The sequence below is a fragment of the Xenopus laevis genome, chromosome 1L, assembly GCF_017654675.1.
Source record: "Xenopus laevis strain J_2021 chromosome 1L, Xenopus_laevis_v10.1, whole genome shotgun sequence".
NCBI lineage: Eukaryota > Metazoa > Chordata > Amphibia > Anura > Pipidae > Xenopus > Xenopus laevis.
The window spans coordinates 193,071,545-193,090,213 of NC_054371.1; the positions used below are offsets into that span (position 1 = coordinate 193,071,545).

Genomic DNA, 18,669 nt, shown 5'->3' on the forward strand with positions numbered 1-18,669 from the left:
AAAAAGAAAATCCAGCAAGTCCAGTTGATTTGACTTATTATACTATAGATAAATCTGACTTTATTGTGAGAGTTTTGATCGCAATAGGTTTTAATGGGAAAAGATTCTATAAGAGCATAACTGTATTTCCTGCCACAATTTTCTCATTCAGGTTTCACATTTTCCAGTCAGTTCTTTTTTAGTTCCCAGCTGCAACTTCCACTTTTCTGAGAAGCATAGCTTTTTTTTTCTTTCCCAGGCCAAGAAACCTTTCCATTAAGAGACTGCATCCATTTGACCATCTCATGTCTGAACTTGTGTGTTTAAACAGGTGCAGTTTCATGAACTGAAACCAGATGCCAGGGATAGTCCAAGCAAGAGGAAGAAAAATAATCTTGGCTAGCCAACTCTACGCATCGCGGAGAAAGGCATCTGCTCGCAGGAGATAAAAGGAAGCCCTACAGCCTCACATGCATTTCCATTGTTTATGTTAACTTTTTCTCGTAATTTTTTATCATGATGGAGACATTTTGTAAATATTGTATAGAGACAGATAAACACTGTACAAAACGACTTTGATAAAATATGGGAGCCTGCCTTTTGCTGTGTGAATGCTTTGCCCTGGCCAGTAATGCTATGCTCAGAAGAGAATTCTTTTATCAGCATTCAGTATAATGTAGATGCTGTCTTATTATAGTAGATTGCACATGGCATTGACTGCTGGGAAATATATTGGCTTTCAGACGATGCGCATGCATGTATGCACAAGCCAAAAATATCATACCTATATATATATATATTTATAGTTGTTGACTAATAATATGCACTTTTAGAATCAGTGCCTAATAGGTCCCTTGTGTTACAAACCTTAGTTCAGGTCTCTGCTAATTACACTCTCTTTCATGACTTAATAATATAAACCACTATTCTGTCAGCTCTTCCTCTGGGTTTCCTTCAAGCTTGATGTTGGATAGCAATTATCGAAAGGTTCAGTCAGTAGAGGTAATTTTTTTAAAAAAAAAATTGCAGTGTGCAATGTCCAAAAAAGGTCGCCCTAAGCCATTTGTTTTGCTCTTTGCACACTGCCTACTGTGTCACTCAGAAGTACAAGTCAGGGATGGGCAAGACGTGCAGGAAGCAAAAGGCCCTGTCATAGGGTAGGGGGTAAGAAGTAGGCTCTCCAAAACCTCCTGATACTGTGCTCTGCTCTTCACACTGGATTTTCAATCTAGACCAATGAGCATAGTTTTTTTCTGGGGCTCAAGTACTTCATAAGTGAACAAAATGGCCCCTACTGTGTTGCATCTATGGAAAATAAACAGGGTAACACACCATACTGTAAAGGAAACACACTATATACTATATATATTTATTAAAGAGTATATTTATTAAAGAGTGAAGTTAGAGATGGCCACAGTCCACTAGCATGAAATACCGCCTCTCTCCATTCATTTCTATGGGATTTTTAAAGGCGTATGAAAGTGAACGTTCACCATTTGATAAATATGCCTTTAAAAATCCCATAGAAATGAATGGAGAGAGACAGTATTTCTTGCTAGTAGACTGTGGCCATCTCTAACTTCACTCTTATACCTTTTAGAGTCTTTGTATTTTATTGGGTATTTAGTATATATTGTGTTTCCTTTACAGTACGGTGTGTTATTCTGTTTATTTTCCATAGATGCAACATAGTACATCATTTTGTTCACTTATGAAGCACTTGAGCCCCAGAAAAAACTTGTGCTCATTGGTCTAGATTGAAAATCCAATGTGAAGAGCAGAGCACAGTATCAGGAGGTACTGGAGAGCCTAGTCCTTACCCCTTGCCCTGTTGCGGCCTGCACCACCTTACCCTTTCCTGACTTGTGCTTCTGAGTAAAACACAAATTGGGGGGGGGGGAGAGGGGGATCACTCCGTCCCCCACCCGCCCTATTTAGTTCTGCCTAATGCAGGTAGTTCTCTATTCAAGGTGCTCGCTGCATCTCTCTGCCCTCCAAAAAGGAGCACAGAGGCCCAGATATTCGGCAAAGGCAGTAGGCAGTGTGCAAAGTTTAAGGTAATATTGAAACAATGACTTGGTATAGGGCACCTGAAATTGGGCTAAAATAACTCTCCAAACTTCTTCCTATTTTTGAATGGCAGAGTCATAGGCCTAAAACACACACCCATATGTTTGGTGGCCCGGTTATCACGAGAGGAAATGGATCTATGCAAGTTATATTTTTATTAAGGCTTCATTTCTGTACATATATATGATGCAGTTAGCACTGTTATTATGTTGGGAAGCTGTAGGTGTCTGCACTTCAAAATGGAGGCAGTGGCAAAGTGCAAAAAAATTCGCCAACTGAGCACTCTTTTTGAACTTTGCACACTGCAATAAGCTTCACTAATAACCCCTATACTGTGTCACCCTCAAATGGAATAGATTCAAACCCACCTTCTTTCTCCCACAGACAGAAATAAATAACTTGTAAAGCGAAGTCTGATTCAGTTACAGAAATCATTTCTACAAGCAGCTGCAAACATATATTATATTTTGATATTTAGTCGAATTTCAATGGCGTGTTCTTGCAAGTATCAAGGTGTAGTAAGACACATTTCATTGTAATATATATATATAATCAGGAGTTACAGATAAAGTAACATCAGTGAATTACACAAAGACAACAGGTAGGGAACTATATATAAATCCATGTAAAATGATTCAGGTTGAAAAGAGTGTAAAAAGTTCTGCCAAATAAATGACATTTCTAAAACTGGGTATTTCTGATTGCATGTTATTTACCAATCTACACTGAAATTATCCAGTAAAAAGAGCTGATTTTTCTATTGGTGTGTTTTCTGTTCTGCTGCCTCGATGCTGACATTTCTGCCGTTATTTTACACCACCTCAGACTTGGCATAACTCATCAATCAATCAATTCAATGAGAAAAACTGAGAGGGGAAGAACATTTTGACACTAGATCTGGTTTAAAATGTTGAAAAAATAGAGTCCCATTTTTTAACACAGCAAAACAGAGGACATTACACGTGGCCTCAAATAGGAAATAATTATTATTGTTTTGTTGTGAACTGCAGTATTCAGGTTTTTATGTCTGGTGTATTTTAACACCATTATTTTACACATTTTCATAAATGAGTTAAGAGTAACTCCAACTATATTTGTATTAGGGATGCACTGAATCCAGGATTCAGTTTGGCCGAAGTGAATACTAATTTGCATATGCTAATTAGGGGAGGGAAGGAAATCGCATTACTTTTTGTCACAAAACAAGGAAGTAAAATGTTTTCCCTTCCCATCCCTAATTTGCATATGCAGATTCAGTTCGTATTCGGCTGTATCTTTTGTGAAGGATTCGGGGGTTCAGTGCATCCCTAATTTGTATCTCACTGTCTGTTTCTGCTACAAATTGAGGGTTCATTTATCATATTGCAATCTCTCTCTTACTTGGAATGTCTAATTCATTTTCATGCAACTGACAGCCAGTAGCGATCCTAGAGGGGGGCGGGCCCTGGTGCGTGACGCACAGCCTGGCCCCACCCCCTCCGTACGGCCGCATTGCTGACAGCGCCTTCTTACCTTGACAACGTCACTTTATCTTTTTACCTTGATAAAGATTGGAATTTCTGCAAGGTTTGTACTTCCTGTTCAGGTAGAACAATGTGATAGTACTGCATAAAAGTAATAATACGTGTATATATAATATCCTTAGTACAAAGCTGCATCTGTTAGGTACTGCCAGTGTACCTTATATAATACAACGTATTGATAAACAACTGGACACATTTCAATACAAGTATGGAACCTGTTATCCGGACTGCTCGGGACCCAGGGTTTTCTGTAATTTGGATCTTCATATTTTAAGTCTACTAGAAAATCATGTAAACATTAAACCCCAATGGGATGATTTTGCCTCCAATAAGGATTAATTATATCTTTGTTGTGATTATGTACAAGGTACTGTTTTATTATTACAGAGAAAAAGGATATCAATTTTAAAAAAGGAATGATGTCATTAAAATGGAGTCTATGGGAGACTGCCATCCCATAATTTAAAACTTTCTAGATAACAGGTTTCCAGATAACCACACCTGTACTAGGATTGCCTAAATTTTAAGTCAAATTTTAAATGACAGGTTGTAAAGGGTGAGAATGTCCATCACTAAGGGTTGGGGATCCATAAATATGTGTACTAAAGCAGAATAAAGTTGTTTCTGTTCAGCATATTTTTATTGTCATGAAGCTGCAACGCAATGCCCAGTATAACTGTATTTTCCCATTGTCTAATGGAAATATTTAGGGGTCGGATCTTCCTCTTTTTTTGCCTACTTTATTTAAAGGAGAAGGAAAGTTGTTTAGCACTTAGGGGTGCCAAATGTTAGGCACCCCCAAGTGATTGTATTAACTTACCTGAAACCCCGGGCCGGTGCTCCTATCAGCAGAAAACTGCACCAGCCCGGGGTTATTCCAGCGAGCACCACAGAGCGATCCTTTTCTGGCTTCTTCTTTCTTTTCGCAGGTGCGGCTGCCTATTTGCATTAGAGTGAAAAGCCGACCTTTAACTAAAAAGTCGGCTTTTTCATTCTACTTCGCATGCGTTGACCCTCGGAAAATTGAGCAGGAAGAGGATCGCTCCGTGGTGTTCGCTGGAATAACCCTAACATTTGGCTCCCTTAAGTGCTAAACGACTTTCCTTCTCCTTTAATGACGTGGCAATTTCAGCCTCAAAAACAGCTCCATTATTCATTGGCTGTCCCTGTAGTGTTATATTATGGGTGAGGGCTAATGTTGTGGGGGTCTGGTCATGCCTGGTGGTGAAAAAAACAGCCACTACAAGAAGGTTTTCCCTGTTAATGCTAAGATAATAAATAAAACTATGCCAGCATTGGTGTTTTCCCGTGCTAATCACAATTCAGTAGGTAATGTATGTAGGATAGGTATAACATAGATCACAGAGCAGTTGTTAAAGGGTTACTGTCATGGGAAAAAAATATTTTTTCAAAATGAATCAGTTAATAGTGCTGCTCCAGCAGAATTCTGCACTGAAATCCATTTCTCAAAAGAGTAAACAGATTTTTTTATATTCAATTTTGAAATCTGACATGGGGCTAGACATATTGTCAATTTCCCAGCTGCCACTGGTCATGTGACTTGTGCCTGCACTTTAGGAGAGAAATGCTTTCTGGCAGGCTGCTGTTTTTCCTTCTCAGTGTAACTGAATGTGTCTCAGTGAGACATGGGTTTTTACTATTGAGTGCTGTTCTTAGATCTACCAGGCAGCTGTTATCTTGTTTTAGGGAGCTGCTATCTGGTTACCTTCCCATTGTTCTTTTGTTTGGCTACTGGGGGGGGGGGGAAAGGGATGGGGTGATATCACTCCAACTTGCAGTACAGCAGTAAAGAGTGATTGAAGTTTATCAGAGCACAAGTCACATGACTTGGGGCAGCTGGGAAATTGACAATATGTCTAGCCCCATGTCAGATTTCAAAATTGAATATAAAAAAATCTGTTTGCCTTTTGAGAAATGGATTTCAGTGCAGAATTCTGCTGGAGCAGCACTATTAACTGATTCATTTTGAAAAAAATGTTTTTTCCCATGACAGTATCCCTTTAAGCAAAGTCTCATAGGAAATGGTTTTCAGATGCTGCAAAATGAGCTTATACTTCTTTCTAATAACTCTCTTTATTTTCCATCACGTGCCTGGTTTTTATTCAAATCAGACCAAACTCACTGCCAACAACATTGTATTTGAGAATGGCCTTTAAGATATATCGAGCTATGCCAAGCTTCAGGATAAATGACATCTAATGTAACCCACATAGAAACTGAATTCAACTTATGATTTGTTCTAATGTCCAGCTGAGACCTTGCCTGAGCCATAAACCTTATACCACACACCTTGTTGCATGGCCCTTGACAAGCATTAAAATGTATCATGTAGCACTTACAGAAACATTGATTTGGAATGATTTACATTTACTGTAAAATGCTTTGGGGAAATTTTTGTTTTACAAATGTGCTGCTGAATACTGTATCTCGCAATAAAGTTACACCGACACAATGTTTATATTGCTTGAAATGTTTTATAGCCTATAAGTACTTTATTTTTCATGAAAGGGGTTTCAACGTTGTAAGTGTTTGAAGACAGAAACTTGGATATTATGAAGCCATAGTCTAAGCTGAGCCTTATAGATACACGTAAAGCCATCCTCATCCTCGGTCCTTTTGCTGCACATGGAATGTTATTTTTGGGCTTCAAGTAGCAACGGGGACGAGGGGATAAAGCAAGAATGCGTTCTGTTTTCTTCCTCAAGCACAACTGGCTTTCCATTTTTTGAAGTTTGTTTTTTACATGTATTCACTTAATGCTTGTCTAATAAACAATGAAATGAGAAATGTTATGTATTTGTTTTGCACTCTGTGATGAAATAATCACAGTGTAAGTAAATTGTGTATATTGGGAATAATGTACCCCCTGTTGTTAAATATTAGAAGTCATCAACACATAAGGATCAGCAAACTGCTATTTTACAACAGGCTGTACATTGGGTTTTTTTTGGTAAATACTAAACACATTACAACGATCCATGTTATTGATCTATAGTGACCTATGATATTTCTTAGCACATTTTATAGGAAAATATTTTACAAGTTATTCAAGACTCTTGTGTATAGTGTCAGACTGGCCCACTGTGATACCAGTAAAACCCCCGGTGGGCCCAGATATCAGTGGGCCCTCTTGTTAACCCAACCATTTGTCTTGTATACCATGAAAGTTCCTTATTTTTATATGAGAAATAGAGCAAAGAATAGAGCATATTATGTAAGGAAAAGCAGTAAGGAAAATTGTTAGTATGATGTAGATCAGTGATCCCCAACCCCTTGAATGTTGCTCCTAGTGGCCTCAAAGCAGGTGCTTATTTTTAATAATTCCAGGCTTGGAATCAACTTTTGGTTGCATAAAGGTGTACTGCCAAATAGAGCCTTTTGTAGTCTGCCAGTCCACATAGGGGCCACCAATAGCCAATCGCAGCCCTTATTTGGCACCCCTAGGAACTTTTTGCATACCTGTGTTGCTCCTCATCTCTTTTTATTTTTGAATGTGGCTTACTGGTTAAAAAGGTTGGGGAGCCCTGATGTAGAGAGTGATATTCTGAGACAATATGTAGTAGGTTTTAATTTTTTATTATCTGTGTTTTTTGAGTTACTTAGCTTTTTATTCAGCAGCTCTCCAGTTGCTTGAATGCAAATGACCCTAGCAACCATGCATTGATTTGAATAAGAGGCTGGAATATGAGACGGCCTGAATAGAAAGATGAGTAATAAAACGTAGCAATAACAATACATTTGCTGCCTTACAGAGCATTTATCTTTAGATGGGGTCAGTAACCCCCATTTAAAAGCTGGAAAGTCAGAAGACAAATAATTAAAAAACTATAAAAAGGTAAATAATGAAGACCAACTGTAATGTTGCTTAGAATTGGCCATTCTATAACATACTATAAGTTAACGTAAAGGTGAACCATCCCTTAAATAGAATGAAGAAGGTGAGAGGAGAGAAAGTGAACCCCTTGCACTCCAGGCCGACACTGCTTGTTATTTAATGAGTAACTTAAAACTGGCTGAGCCAAAATGTTATGTTGACGTTGGACTCAAATATGCAGATTAGTAAGCCTACATACAGTATGTTGTCTGAAAACACTACCAAGATTGGCACCAATGAAATAATGTATGGGCTTATGATATCCACGCAAGAATTAAGGAGACTGGAGCATTTAGCGAAGCCTGGGTGCTTGTTAAATAGGTTCATATTTATAAAAGGCAACTCACAGTCAGATATTTTTTAAAACTCAATGCAAAAATATTTAGTGATCAAAATGTCAGCCTAACTGAAACAGTGATCACTTAATAAATATTTTTCATTTGCTTTTGGTCTCACTACCTATACATACAGTAAATAAATAATATATACCACATAGCAGAATGGCCTTCAATAAATCTCAACTAAATTAACTTGAGTAAAATCCAGAATGGTATGATCACATACTGTAACTAGCAGCCAGCATGGGTAAGTATTTATAAACTGAAAAAGGACAGGGCAGGCAGAAGAATCTTGGCTGTCCCCCAAAAAACTGAGCTTTCTCTGCCTTCAATAAATTGTGCAGAAATATCCCTGTTGAACTTGTTCTTCATTGTATCGTCCTTAGTACACCTTCAATCCCCAAGGATACCAACAAAAATAAATAATTTAAAGGTATAATTAACAACCAAATGGATATGTAATAAATTTGTTTCATTAACCCTTAAAAATTCTCAATTTAAAAAAACTGGCAGGCCAGGACCCCAATCAATTTTAGAACAAATTCAAAAAACAATCACTTAAGTTCTTAACGTGTGAGTTATAGTTCTCTCTTAATTACACCTTTAAATTATTTATTCAAATAAAAACAAAGCAGTTTTATAATTGAACGCAGTGCAAATCGTTTTGCAGCCAGTAGCTTCAGAGCCTCAACCCACAAAAAGATTATGGGGAATTTTAAGACTGAAGCTGGAGCTCATCACAGTGAAATTCTGCACCTCTCAATTCATTACAAAGGTTTATATAAAGACATATTTATGAAATGGCAAATATAAGATTTCATCTTTGATTAATATGGCTCTAAAAATCTCATGCAAATGAACAGAGAGTATCACCATCTTACTCTGGTGGATATATCTTGTAGGAATATTTCTAAACTAGACAGCCAACACATTTTTTTATGGACCTGCTCTTAGGACCACTCTGTATCACAACACACAAGCGGTTCAGTACGGAATCCTGCATTCTCATCAACAATCCCTAATGAAATGAGTAAATGTCAAAATTACAATGGTAAAGAAAAATTAGAAGCCTTTCATTCAGATTGCAAAGATGCACAGAAGTTAGATTCCCTTTGCATGCCCATCATTTACCTCCCCCAACGCATTGACACGTGATCATGTGCATGCTAGTTCCTGTATGTGCACCCCGGGGGTGGTCAAGTAATGATATGTGTGCTCAGGCCTGGACTGAGATTCAAAATAGGCCCTGGCATTTCAGGTACACAGAGGCCCAAACAGGCCACACAGCAGCACAAACAGCCTCCTACCAGCCCAATATATAGTGACTGTCTATGGCAACTTACAGCAGCCCCTCTGGCATTTGCCAGAACCCACAGATTGTCAGTCCGGGCCTGTGTGTGGTGGCCTGAAGACCGCAGGACCCACGAGGTGGGTGGGTTCTGGCCAACTTCTGCACAAGATTTCCGGGTCACGAGCGGGTTTTTTGTTGAGTTCCTTCTGCGACTTTACACTGCCATCTTCCTCCTCAGGCAGCCTATATTTATAGGTGCATGCATGACCAGCCCCCTTTTGGGACACCAGAGATAGACACGCTAGGCGTGGGTCTATAAATCAAGGGGACTTGCTAGGTTGGGTTCGGGTGCAGGTGGGATCGGGTGAAATTTTTGTTGACTTGCACATCTCTATTTCCTAGGGCACCAGGCCATCTTGGCCTTCCACTGCTTGCCAATTTAATGATTATAAAGTTTTATTTTAAAACCCATTCTTAAATTTTATGCACAGGCTGATACATTAGATTTAAGAAGGGGTTGGATGGCTTTTTAGCAAGGGAGGGAATACAGGGTTACGTAAGATAGTTGATAGTAGTGATTGATCCAGGTACTAGGAGTCAGGAAGAAATTTTCCCCCCCTGTGAGGCAAATTGGAGAGGCTTCAGATGGGGTTTTTTGCCTTCCTCTGGATCAACTGGCAGTTAGGCAGGTTATATAGACTTAAAAGGTTGAACTTCATGAACATGTGTATTTTTTCAACATAACTTGCTATGTTACTATATACTAAATTATTAATACAGCATGGGGCCTAAGCATGTGCATTGAGCAACCCCTCTTTTTATGTTATCCTTCAAAGACTCGCCATATTATCTGAGCTACTTTTAAAAATAACCTCCCTTTAAGTTTTTTTTATTAATTCAAGTAATTACAGAATGAGTGGCCTAGAATTTCGCAAATCCCTAGAAAGACAATGTGTAGCAAGAACAGTTTTTGCAGATTTATGTCATGCGTAGATGCGTGCAATTACCAGACTATCAAAGGATGCATTATAAATGCCACATTTCCTTTGAGTTATACAGTGGCTCTTGTCTTTTATGAGAATTATAATGTAAAAGCAGATTACAGAGACTGTTTGGATTAATAACTTTTATCAGGGCCATCAAACGGAGTGACATATGCACCCACCTTTCTTTGTCCTGTATATAAAGTTGATGGAATGTCACACAACTGCTTGACAGACTCCTTGGTGTTGACATGATGATTTTTTTTATTTTAGCACATGCTTAAAGACCTCTCTAGCGTAAGCACAGCCAATGCTGTTTCTAGGTAGCCTTTTAACCTGCCATATTTTTCCATTCCTATACAACAGGAAAGTCATTGACTTAGTCTATATGACAGGAAATTATTTGTATCTCCAAACCATCCCATTTGGTTTAAAGTTCCTTTAATTTATGTCATACCATGAAACATAAAACATTCACATGCAGATAGTTTCCAAGCTAGGTACCATTCCAGAATTGATGACCCAAGTCCCTTCAGCTGATGTTTCCTGTAATATTTCACCTCTTTATACCCTAAACATTAAAGTGCACCCTTAACCATATGGCTTAAATAAATAGACACTTTCAAAATGTGCCCTTCCTTCTGTTTAAATGCATTCTACTTACATTAGCTCCCACTTTGGTCCCTTAGTATCAGAATACGAAGAGAGTTGGTCCTCATTGTTTTTCTCATTGGGCGTGGACTGCAGTGACAGGCTTACCTAGGCCCCAGTTATAATGCAGTTGAAGATCACTTCTTCCAAATAACATTTATATATCATAGTATTTTTTATATAACATTTTATTCAACTCATGCCCCATTGAGGGACCTATTAAAACACTGGAAGCCATGCACGCCCAAGCCTTCACACTGCCTCCGCCATCTCTTATAGAGATGTGGCATTCTTTGGATCATGAGCTGTTCCACACCTTCTCCATACTTTTTTCTTGCCATCATTCTGGTAGAGGTTGATCTTGATTTCATCTTTCCAAAGAATGTTTTTCCAGAACTGTGCTGGCTTTTTTAGATGTTTTTTTTTAGCAAAGTATAATCTAGCCTTTTTATTCTTGATGCTCATGAGTGGCTTGTACCTTGCAGTGCACTCTCTGTATTTACTTTCATGCAGTCTTCTCTTCCTGGTAGACTTGGATATCGAAACGCCTACCTCCTGGAGAGTGTTGTTCACTTGTTTGGCTGTTGTGAAGGGGTTTCTCTTCACCATGTAAAGGATTCTGTGATCATCCACCACTATTGTCTTCTGTGGACGTCCAGGTCTTTTTGCGTTGTGGAGTTCACCAGTGCTTTTTCTTTTTTCTCAGGATGTACCAAACTGTAGATTTTGCCACTCCTAATATTGTAGCAATTTCTCAAATGAGTTTTTTCTGTTTTTGCAGCTTAAGGATGGCTTGTTTCACCTGCATGGAGAGCTCCTTTGACTGCATGTTGTCTGTTCACAGCAAAATCTTCCACATACAAGCACCCCCCTCAAATCAACTCCAGGGCTTTTATCTGCTTTATTGATAGACATAACAAAGGAATTACTCACACCTGCCTATGAAATAGCCTTTGAGTCAATTGTCCAATTACTTTTGCACCCCTGGTCCAACTACTTTTGAGCCCATGAAATGAAGTGATTTTTATGCAATCTTTTTGTTCAACCCTCTGAATTAAAGCTGAAAGTCTGCAGTTCAACTGCATCTGAGTTGTTTCGTTTAAAATTAATTGTGGTAATGTACAGAACCAAACATAGAAAATAAAGTTGTCTGTCCAAATATTTATGGACCTAACTGTACATGTACTGTATCTCATGTCCTTTTTGCATCTTCATAGTTAATATCTTCTACGATGACCCTGCTGCTGTGGCTTCAATTTCTTCTGTATCAAGTTCACCTGAAGAACCAGATGGTAAAGCAATATCATGCTTGGCACCCCTTCTATATGTATTGGTTCTCTTTGGGTAATTATGATGTCCTTGATACAGGTACAGGATCCAGAAGACTTAGAGGATAGATAGCTCCTCAGTTTGGTATCTCAACAGCTATCTATTTGATAGGGTCCTATGTACCCTAGCAACCAGGCAGTGGTTTGAATCAGAGACTGGAGGAAAGTGTCTTCCACTCCTATCCCTGTGAACTTTCTGCATTGTTTGGATTAAACATCATTCCTGTCCAGAAGGGCTGACATCTGCATCAATTAAATAATGAGAGTACATGTAGAGTTCATCCTACTTCAATCAAACTAGCTGCTAAATTCAATCATCTGGCGACTGTTCACAGAGAAATATTATTGTGCATTTTTAGAGTCTACCAACCAATACCACCATCAGCCATTGTTCTTTTATGCTAATAAATGCATTATCATGCAGTGCATGTCCCCAAAATCTCCTGGATACAAAATTAGATACACCTTTGTTTATGGCAGGAATCAAATGCTTTTTTGATTCACTACAGGTATAGGATCCGAGGTTTTCCTGATAAGGGATCTTGCCGTAACTTGGATCATGCCTTAAATATGGTAAATATTATTTAAATCTTAAATAAACCCAGCATGACTTTTTGCCACCAACATGGACTCATGTAGCTTAGTTAGGATACGTGCAAGGTACTGTGTTATAATTAAAGAGATAAATCATTTGTAAAAATTAGTCTTATTTGCTTAAGCTTAACTTTTAGTATGGTATAGAAAGGCCCATTCTAAGCAACTTTCCATATGGGCATCATAATTTATTTTCTATAGTTTTTTAATTATTTGCCATCTTCTTCTGACTCTTTCGGCCTTCATATGGGGGTCACTAAACCCATTTAGAAAGCAAATTCTCTGTAAGGCTACAAAGATATTGTTATTGACATTTTTTTATTACGCACATTTTTATTCAGGCCTTCTCTTTTTCCAGTCTCTTATTTAAATCAATACATGGTTGCTAGGGTAATTTGGATCTTAGCAACCAGACTGCTAATTTGTAAACTGGAGAAATGCTAAATGAAAAGCTATATAACTGGAAAAAAAAAACACAAATAAAAAATGAAATCCCATTGCAAAGTGTCTCAGAATATCACGCTCTACATCCTACTAAAAGTTACTTTAAAGGTGAACAACCTCTTTAAACTGGTCTCTATAGGAGATGACATTTCCATAATTCTGAGCATTCTGGATAACCGGTTTCTGGATCCTATAGCTGTATAACAGCCATGCAATCCTCTAGGACCTTAGTCTATTATTAAACAACATTACCAAGACTATCCATGCTTTATTTTGCTCTGAACTGACACTTTTCACAGTACATCATTCTATTATACCTGTTTTGCCTAAGCAACCTAATTATATGGCATTTAGCATACAATGTGTCATAACAATAAATCTATATTAGACTTTGTTACGTAAGAGAATGTATGTAAATAATATATTGCTGTAAAACAGTTTACATTTGTATTAAATATAATCAGGAAAAAGATCATTCTGAATAATACAGAAAACCACTACCCCTTGTAAGAAATACTTTTAATACAATTATAAATGTCAAACACGAACACAATAACAATAATTCTAAAACATGTTTCACAATGCAGAAATGACCTGTAATAAAGCGGCAGTACTAAACAATGGTATCTTACATCTAGCTGCACTTTGGGATCTCTAATCTGAAGTGTCTGCCCATATAAAAATATAACATTTCCAGGGAATCCTAGCTGAGCTAGCAGTCTCAATCTCCAGCCGTGTATTGTGACACATAAGGATGAATTCATTGTCAGCCTTAAACAGAAAACTCTCTCCTCTGAAGAATCTTTGTCAGACATACTGCTCATCAAGTGCAATTCAGTCGTCCTCTCTGACATTCTGGTGCGCAGATGCTTGAGTGGGCTTCAGTTGTGAAAGAATACTTGGTGCTCTATTACAGAACATAGCAAGACTTTCAGGGTAAGAAACCCAAATGTGTATTACTAGCATTAATTGGGTGCTGTCACTAGGCAAGAGCAACAGCTTTTTATGAATCACTGCAATCTGGAAGTATAAAAAGCAAGCCAATGGCAATGATGTAAAAAGAAAGTGACGGGAATACATTATATGAAGAGCGCTGGGTATATTTCAGACTGGGAAACCTTATTTTTCTCCTTAATAAAAGAACAAATGTGCCCGGGTATATTACATATCTTGGAAAATTTAGCTTATTTTCTTTAACAACATGAAATTAGTAATTGTTATATTTTTAAACCTTTTTTATAGTTTCTTCAGACACCCTGAAATAGGAAGGTAGTTTTTTGCTACATATGCTGTTTTGTCTTAGAATACCTCTTTTATAAAATAACAGTAACTACCAATGGAATTTACAATACATATACTGTAACTAGATTTATGCGTTTTTTTTACACACACTTTACAAAATGGTCAATGGCCTTTCACAAGGTTTTTTTTTTTTTCTTTTTTCCATCTTGAAAAAAATTGCTAAAAATACCTTCTGGCTTTCAAAAATATCCTGTTGATACAGGTATGGGATCTGTTATCCAGAATGCTTGGGACCTGGGGTTTTCCGGATAACCTATCTTTTCGTAATTTGGATCTTCATACCTTAAGAAAATCATGTAAATAAACCCAATAGGCTTCCAATAAGGATTTATTTTATCTTAGTTGGGATCAAGTACAAGCTACTGTTTTATTATTACAGAGAATAAGGAAATTATGTTTAAAAATCTGGATTATTTGGATAAAATTGAGTCTACGGGACTCCAGATAACAGATCCCATACCTGTACGAACACTAGCAATTAGAAACTATATCTTTGGAGTGTAGGCTGCCTTCCATTTACTCCCTCTCTTACATGCAATCAAGGTCATTCAATATTACACGAACATATTTCCCCAATTCAGTAAAGAATGGCGCACAATTGTGCCTTATTGCGCTGGATGAGTAAATGTAAACTGCTGATTGGTAGCTGTGGAATCACTGATTAAGTGGGAGGTACCATAAAAGTAAACCAAATACCTTTAAGGATAGGTTTACTACAGATAATCTGATTTATTAAACACCCAGTACTTGCTGCTGCATTTGTGGATTTCTGTAACTATATAAAAAGAAATGACCCATAATTAGGGCTTCCCTCCCTATAACTTGCTGCACTGAGCTGTGCTCCAGAAAAACAAACAAAAAACAGCGTTAACACAAAAAGTCAATATTCTAGGTTCTGTATAATGCAAACGTTTACCTAGATTTTTGTTTTTCTTAAAGAAAACTTGCATGTCTTTGTGTAGAATTATCACAGGAAATGTAACTGCTTTACATTCGTATTGAAACTTGCCCTTCATTTCTTCCAAGTTGTTTTAAAATTAAACTTTATACAAATATTATTTATAATATTAACAAACATATCAACAGTATTGTGTTTATTTGTATTCTTATGTATGTTATCCATTTAAATTGCTATTTTAAAAAAAACAAAAAACAGCTCAACCAGGTTTTTTTTTTGTAAACGATGGCATTAATCTGACCGTGTTTGAAAACCCTTATGGTACTATATATATTATTATGAATCTTTACAAAGTGCAAGAATTAGCACAGGTAGTTGAGAATCACGTACTACTGAATACTGTGCTTATGAAAACAGTGTAGTGTCGAAGAAAAATGACCCTCAGCTTTAAAAAAAAAACAACTTATTTTTTCTCGATTGTAAATGACTGTGAGGCCAATGTATGAATAGCGGCTAATAAAATTTTCAAATGAATACCGGCGGTGTGAGCAACAAGAGCATCGGGAACTGCTTGAGGAAGGTCACTTAGCTTTTGTAGAGTGACTACGTTTTCAATATAGCCTTCAACAAAGGCACTAGCGAAAGTAACCTTTGTTTCTTTAGATCGAATATGATTAATAAAGAGAGCTGCATTTGGACAAAGCGTCTTAGCAGCATGTGAATTTGCAGGCAAGTCATAAAGGGAATGGAAATTCAGCAACATCTTCGACAGCAGGAACGCAGTGAACTCTATTTTGTGGCTGTCATACTCCAGCGCAGCGTGCTTGTGAAAATCTTCAATTGTTTCATTCAGTTGGACAAAATCAAAAAGTTCATTTTTTAACTGCGGCGAAGCAATATAATCAAGGGGAAACTTCCCATAAGAGTCTTTCTGTTGTAGAAGAGTTGGTCCTGAAACACAAGAAATTGATTTTGTTACGTTTATCAAGATGTAGTCTCACCGGGTATGTGTAATAATATATAATGCTATGAAATCACGTGCAAAATAAACAGGCCTTTGCGGATTTGAGATCATGAGGGTATTGGGCACATTCAAAGGTCTCACTTTACGTCACAGAAGGCAGGACTAGAGTGTCGAAATAATATAGTAAAAGCATTAAGGAAATCTTCTGTGGCTGAAATCATTATGTGTACAAATTAAGTAAAAAAATTAGTAACAGATGTAAGCATGTGAACTGGCATTGTTCTGCCTAAAAAAAATAATAATATAAACATATAACATTATTGAGGAGGTTATTCATCAAAGGTTGAATTTTAGACTTTTTTTAATACTGTACCTCAAATGAACGCACAACTAGAATGGTTTCTAATTTAAGAAAAAACTTGAACAACCCAAAACTTTAAATGAAAAAACCCAAGTCGAGTTTTCGGGCAAAACCCTTATGAAGGCTATTAACATCTTGAAATGGTTCAAGGGACCCCTGCCAACTGACTCCGACGTGACCTTGACAGGTCTTAGATGGTGTAACCCAGGGTTGGGGTATTATAAATCTCAAAAAATGTGAGATTTTTTTTACCAAAAAAATAACCTCGAATTTTTTTTTTGTGAAAAACACAACTCGATCCTTAACAAATCTGCCCTTAAAAGTACACATGGGGCAAAAAAAACAACTATATTGATAACATCCGCATTTTATCTAGTTTTCATTCTAAGGGCTTCATGATTGACTTATTCAATTAATAGGCAATTGTCTTAATGTTCATGCTCTACAAGTATACAGGTATGGGACCTGTTATCCAGAAAGCTTGTGAACTGGGGTTTTCACAGATGAGTGATCTTTCCGTAATTTGGATCACCACACCTTAAGTCTACTAAAAATTATATATATAACTATAAATAATTTCAACTTAAAATAAACACAATAGGATTTTTATGCCTTCAATAAGGACTAAATATAACAGTTGGGATTAGGTAGAAGGTACTGTTTTAGAATTACAAAAGGACATGATTTTTAAAAAGGTAAATTATTTGATTAAAATGAAGTTTATGGGGGATGACCTTCCTGTAATTTGAAGCTTTCAGGATAATGGGTTTTTGGATAATTGCACAGATATGTCCTATGAATGGGATTTATGATGAGTAAAATCACATCACTCACTGTACAGGTATGGGACCTGTTATCCAGCATGCTCAGGACCTGGGGTTTTCTGGATAACAGATCTTTTTGTAATTCATACCTTACGTCTACTATAAAAACATTAAACAAACCCAATAGGTTTATTTTGCTTCCAATAAGGATTAATTATATTTTAGTTTGAATCAAAAATTTGGATTATTTGGTTAAAAATGTAGTTTATGGGAGACAACCTTTCTGTAATTCGTAGCTTTCTGGATAACAGATTTCCACATAACAGATCCCATACCTGTACAAAAAACTGATAATATAAACAGATATCCAGCAACGCTCTTCTTTTTTTTTTTTTTTTTAAAGAAAAGTTCAAACCTTTAGTAGAAGTAGGTATGCGAGATGTACTGAAAACCAGCTCACAGCCCACTGGTACGGAGATAGTTAAGCTGCAGTGAAATGCTATCTGTCAAAATATAAGTCGCTATACTAAAGGGGCATATTAATCACCTAAACCACTTCAGCAAAAGCAGCAATAACACCTCCAGCATACTAAATAATGAAATAAAGTAAGGCAGATTCATGAGAATATAAAATAAGGCATGTTTGTGTATTTAGCAAAAGCCGAGCCTGACTTCACAAATACACCTTGAATTTCTAATGCAGTTCTCAACATAATTGTGTCACATAACTTGACAGGCCAATACCCGGGATGTGACAAAAGCCAAAGAGGAGTCTGCATGCTGCCAGAAATGGTGCTCGGAGACCCTGATGAATTCAGGTTCAAGTTGATCTTCTCCCCAAGGAAAACACTATTATCTACTCACTATTCTGCACACAAGTCTAGGAGAAGCTGCACAACTGTCAGTGCGGAATCATTTACTTTGAAGAACTCGAGTCTAATTTAATATTGGCTGTTGCATCACCTAGACTGATAGAAGCGTAGCCAGCTATTGGCTTGGCATGACACAGGGATGTCTCTGTTGATAAAAACCTAAAGGCTGACCATCGCACATCTGCAAAGAGTAAAAAATGATCTGGATTAACAAAACAAGGTACGTATCCAACCACTCCAAAACACAAAGTGGCCTTTAGAGGGCAGGAGAAGCCTGCAGATAAAAAAAGTAAATCCTGCAGCTAGCACTCCAGTCAAATACGGACTAACTAACTATTGAGCAACATGATACAGTTATACAAGGATGGACTTCCCAGCATGCATGGACACTATGAACTTATTACAGGAAACA

At 37.3% G+C, this 18,669-nt stretch overlaps 2 protein-coding genes across 7 annotated transcripts in view; one reads left to right on the plus strand and one right to left on the minus strand.

Moving 5' to 3' along the window:
* Positions 1 to 550, plus strand: part of mctp1.L (multiple C2 domains, transmembrane 1 L homeolog) — a 373,027-nt gene extending 372,477 nt beyond the window's left edge. For all 5 annotated transcript variants that reach the window (XM_041568472.1, XM_041568473.1, XM_018264615.2 and 2 more), the window contains one exon: positions 311 to 550. In XM_041568472.1, the coding sequence (XP_041424406.1) occupies positions 311 to 382 (72 nt within the window). In that variant the 3' untranslated portion in view covers positions 383 to 550. The remainder of the gene's footprint in view (positions 1 to 310) is intronic.
* Positions 551 to 13,598: 13,048 nt separating this feature from the next.
* The window catches only part of slf1.L (SMC5-SMC6 complex localization factor 1 L homeolog), a 48,702-nt gene continuing 43,631 nt past the window's right edge, over positions 13,599 to 18,669 (minus strand). For both annotated transcript variants that reach the window (XM_018264643.2, XM_041568498.1), the window contains one exon: positions 13,599 to 16,247. In XM_018264643.2, coding sequence (XP_018120132.1) covers positions 15,760 to 16,247 — 488 coding nt within the window. In that variant the 3' untranslated portion in view covers positions 13,599 to 15,759. The remainder of the gene's footprint in view (positions 16,248 to 18,669) is intronic.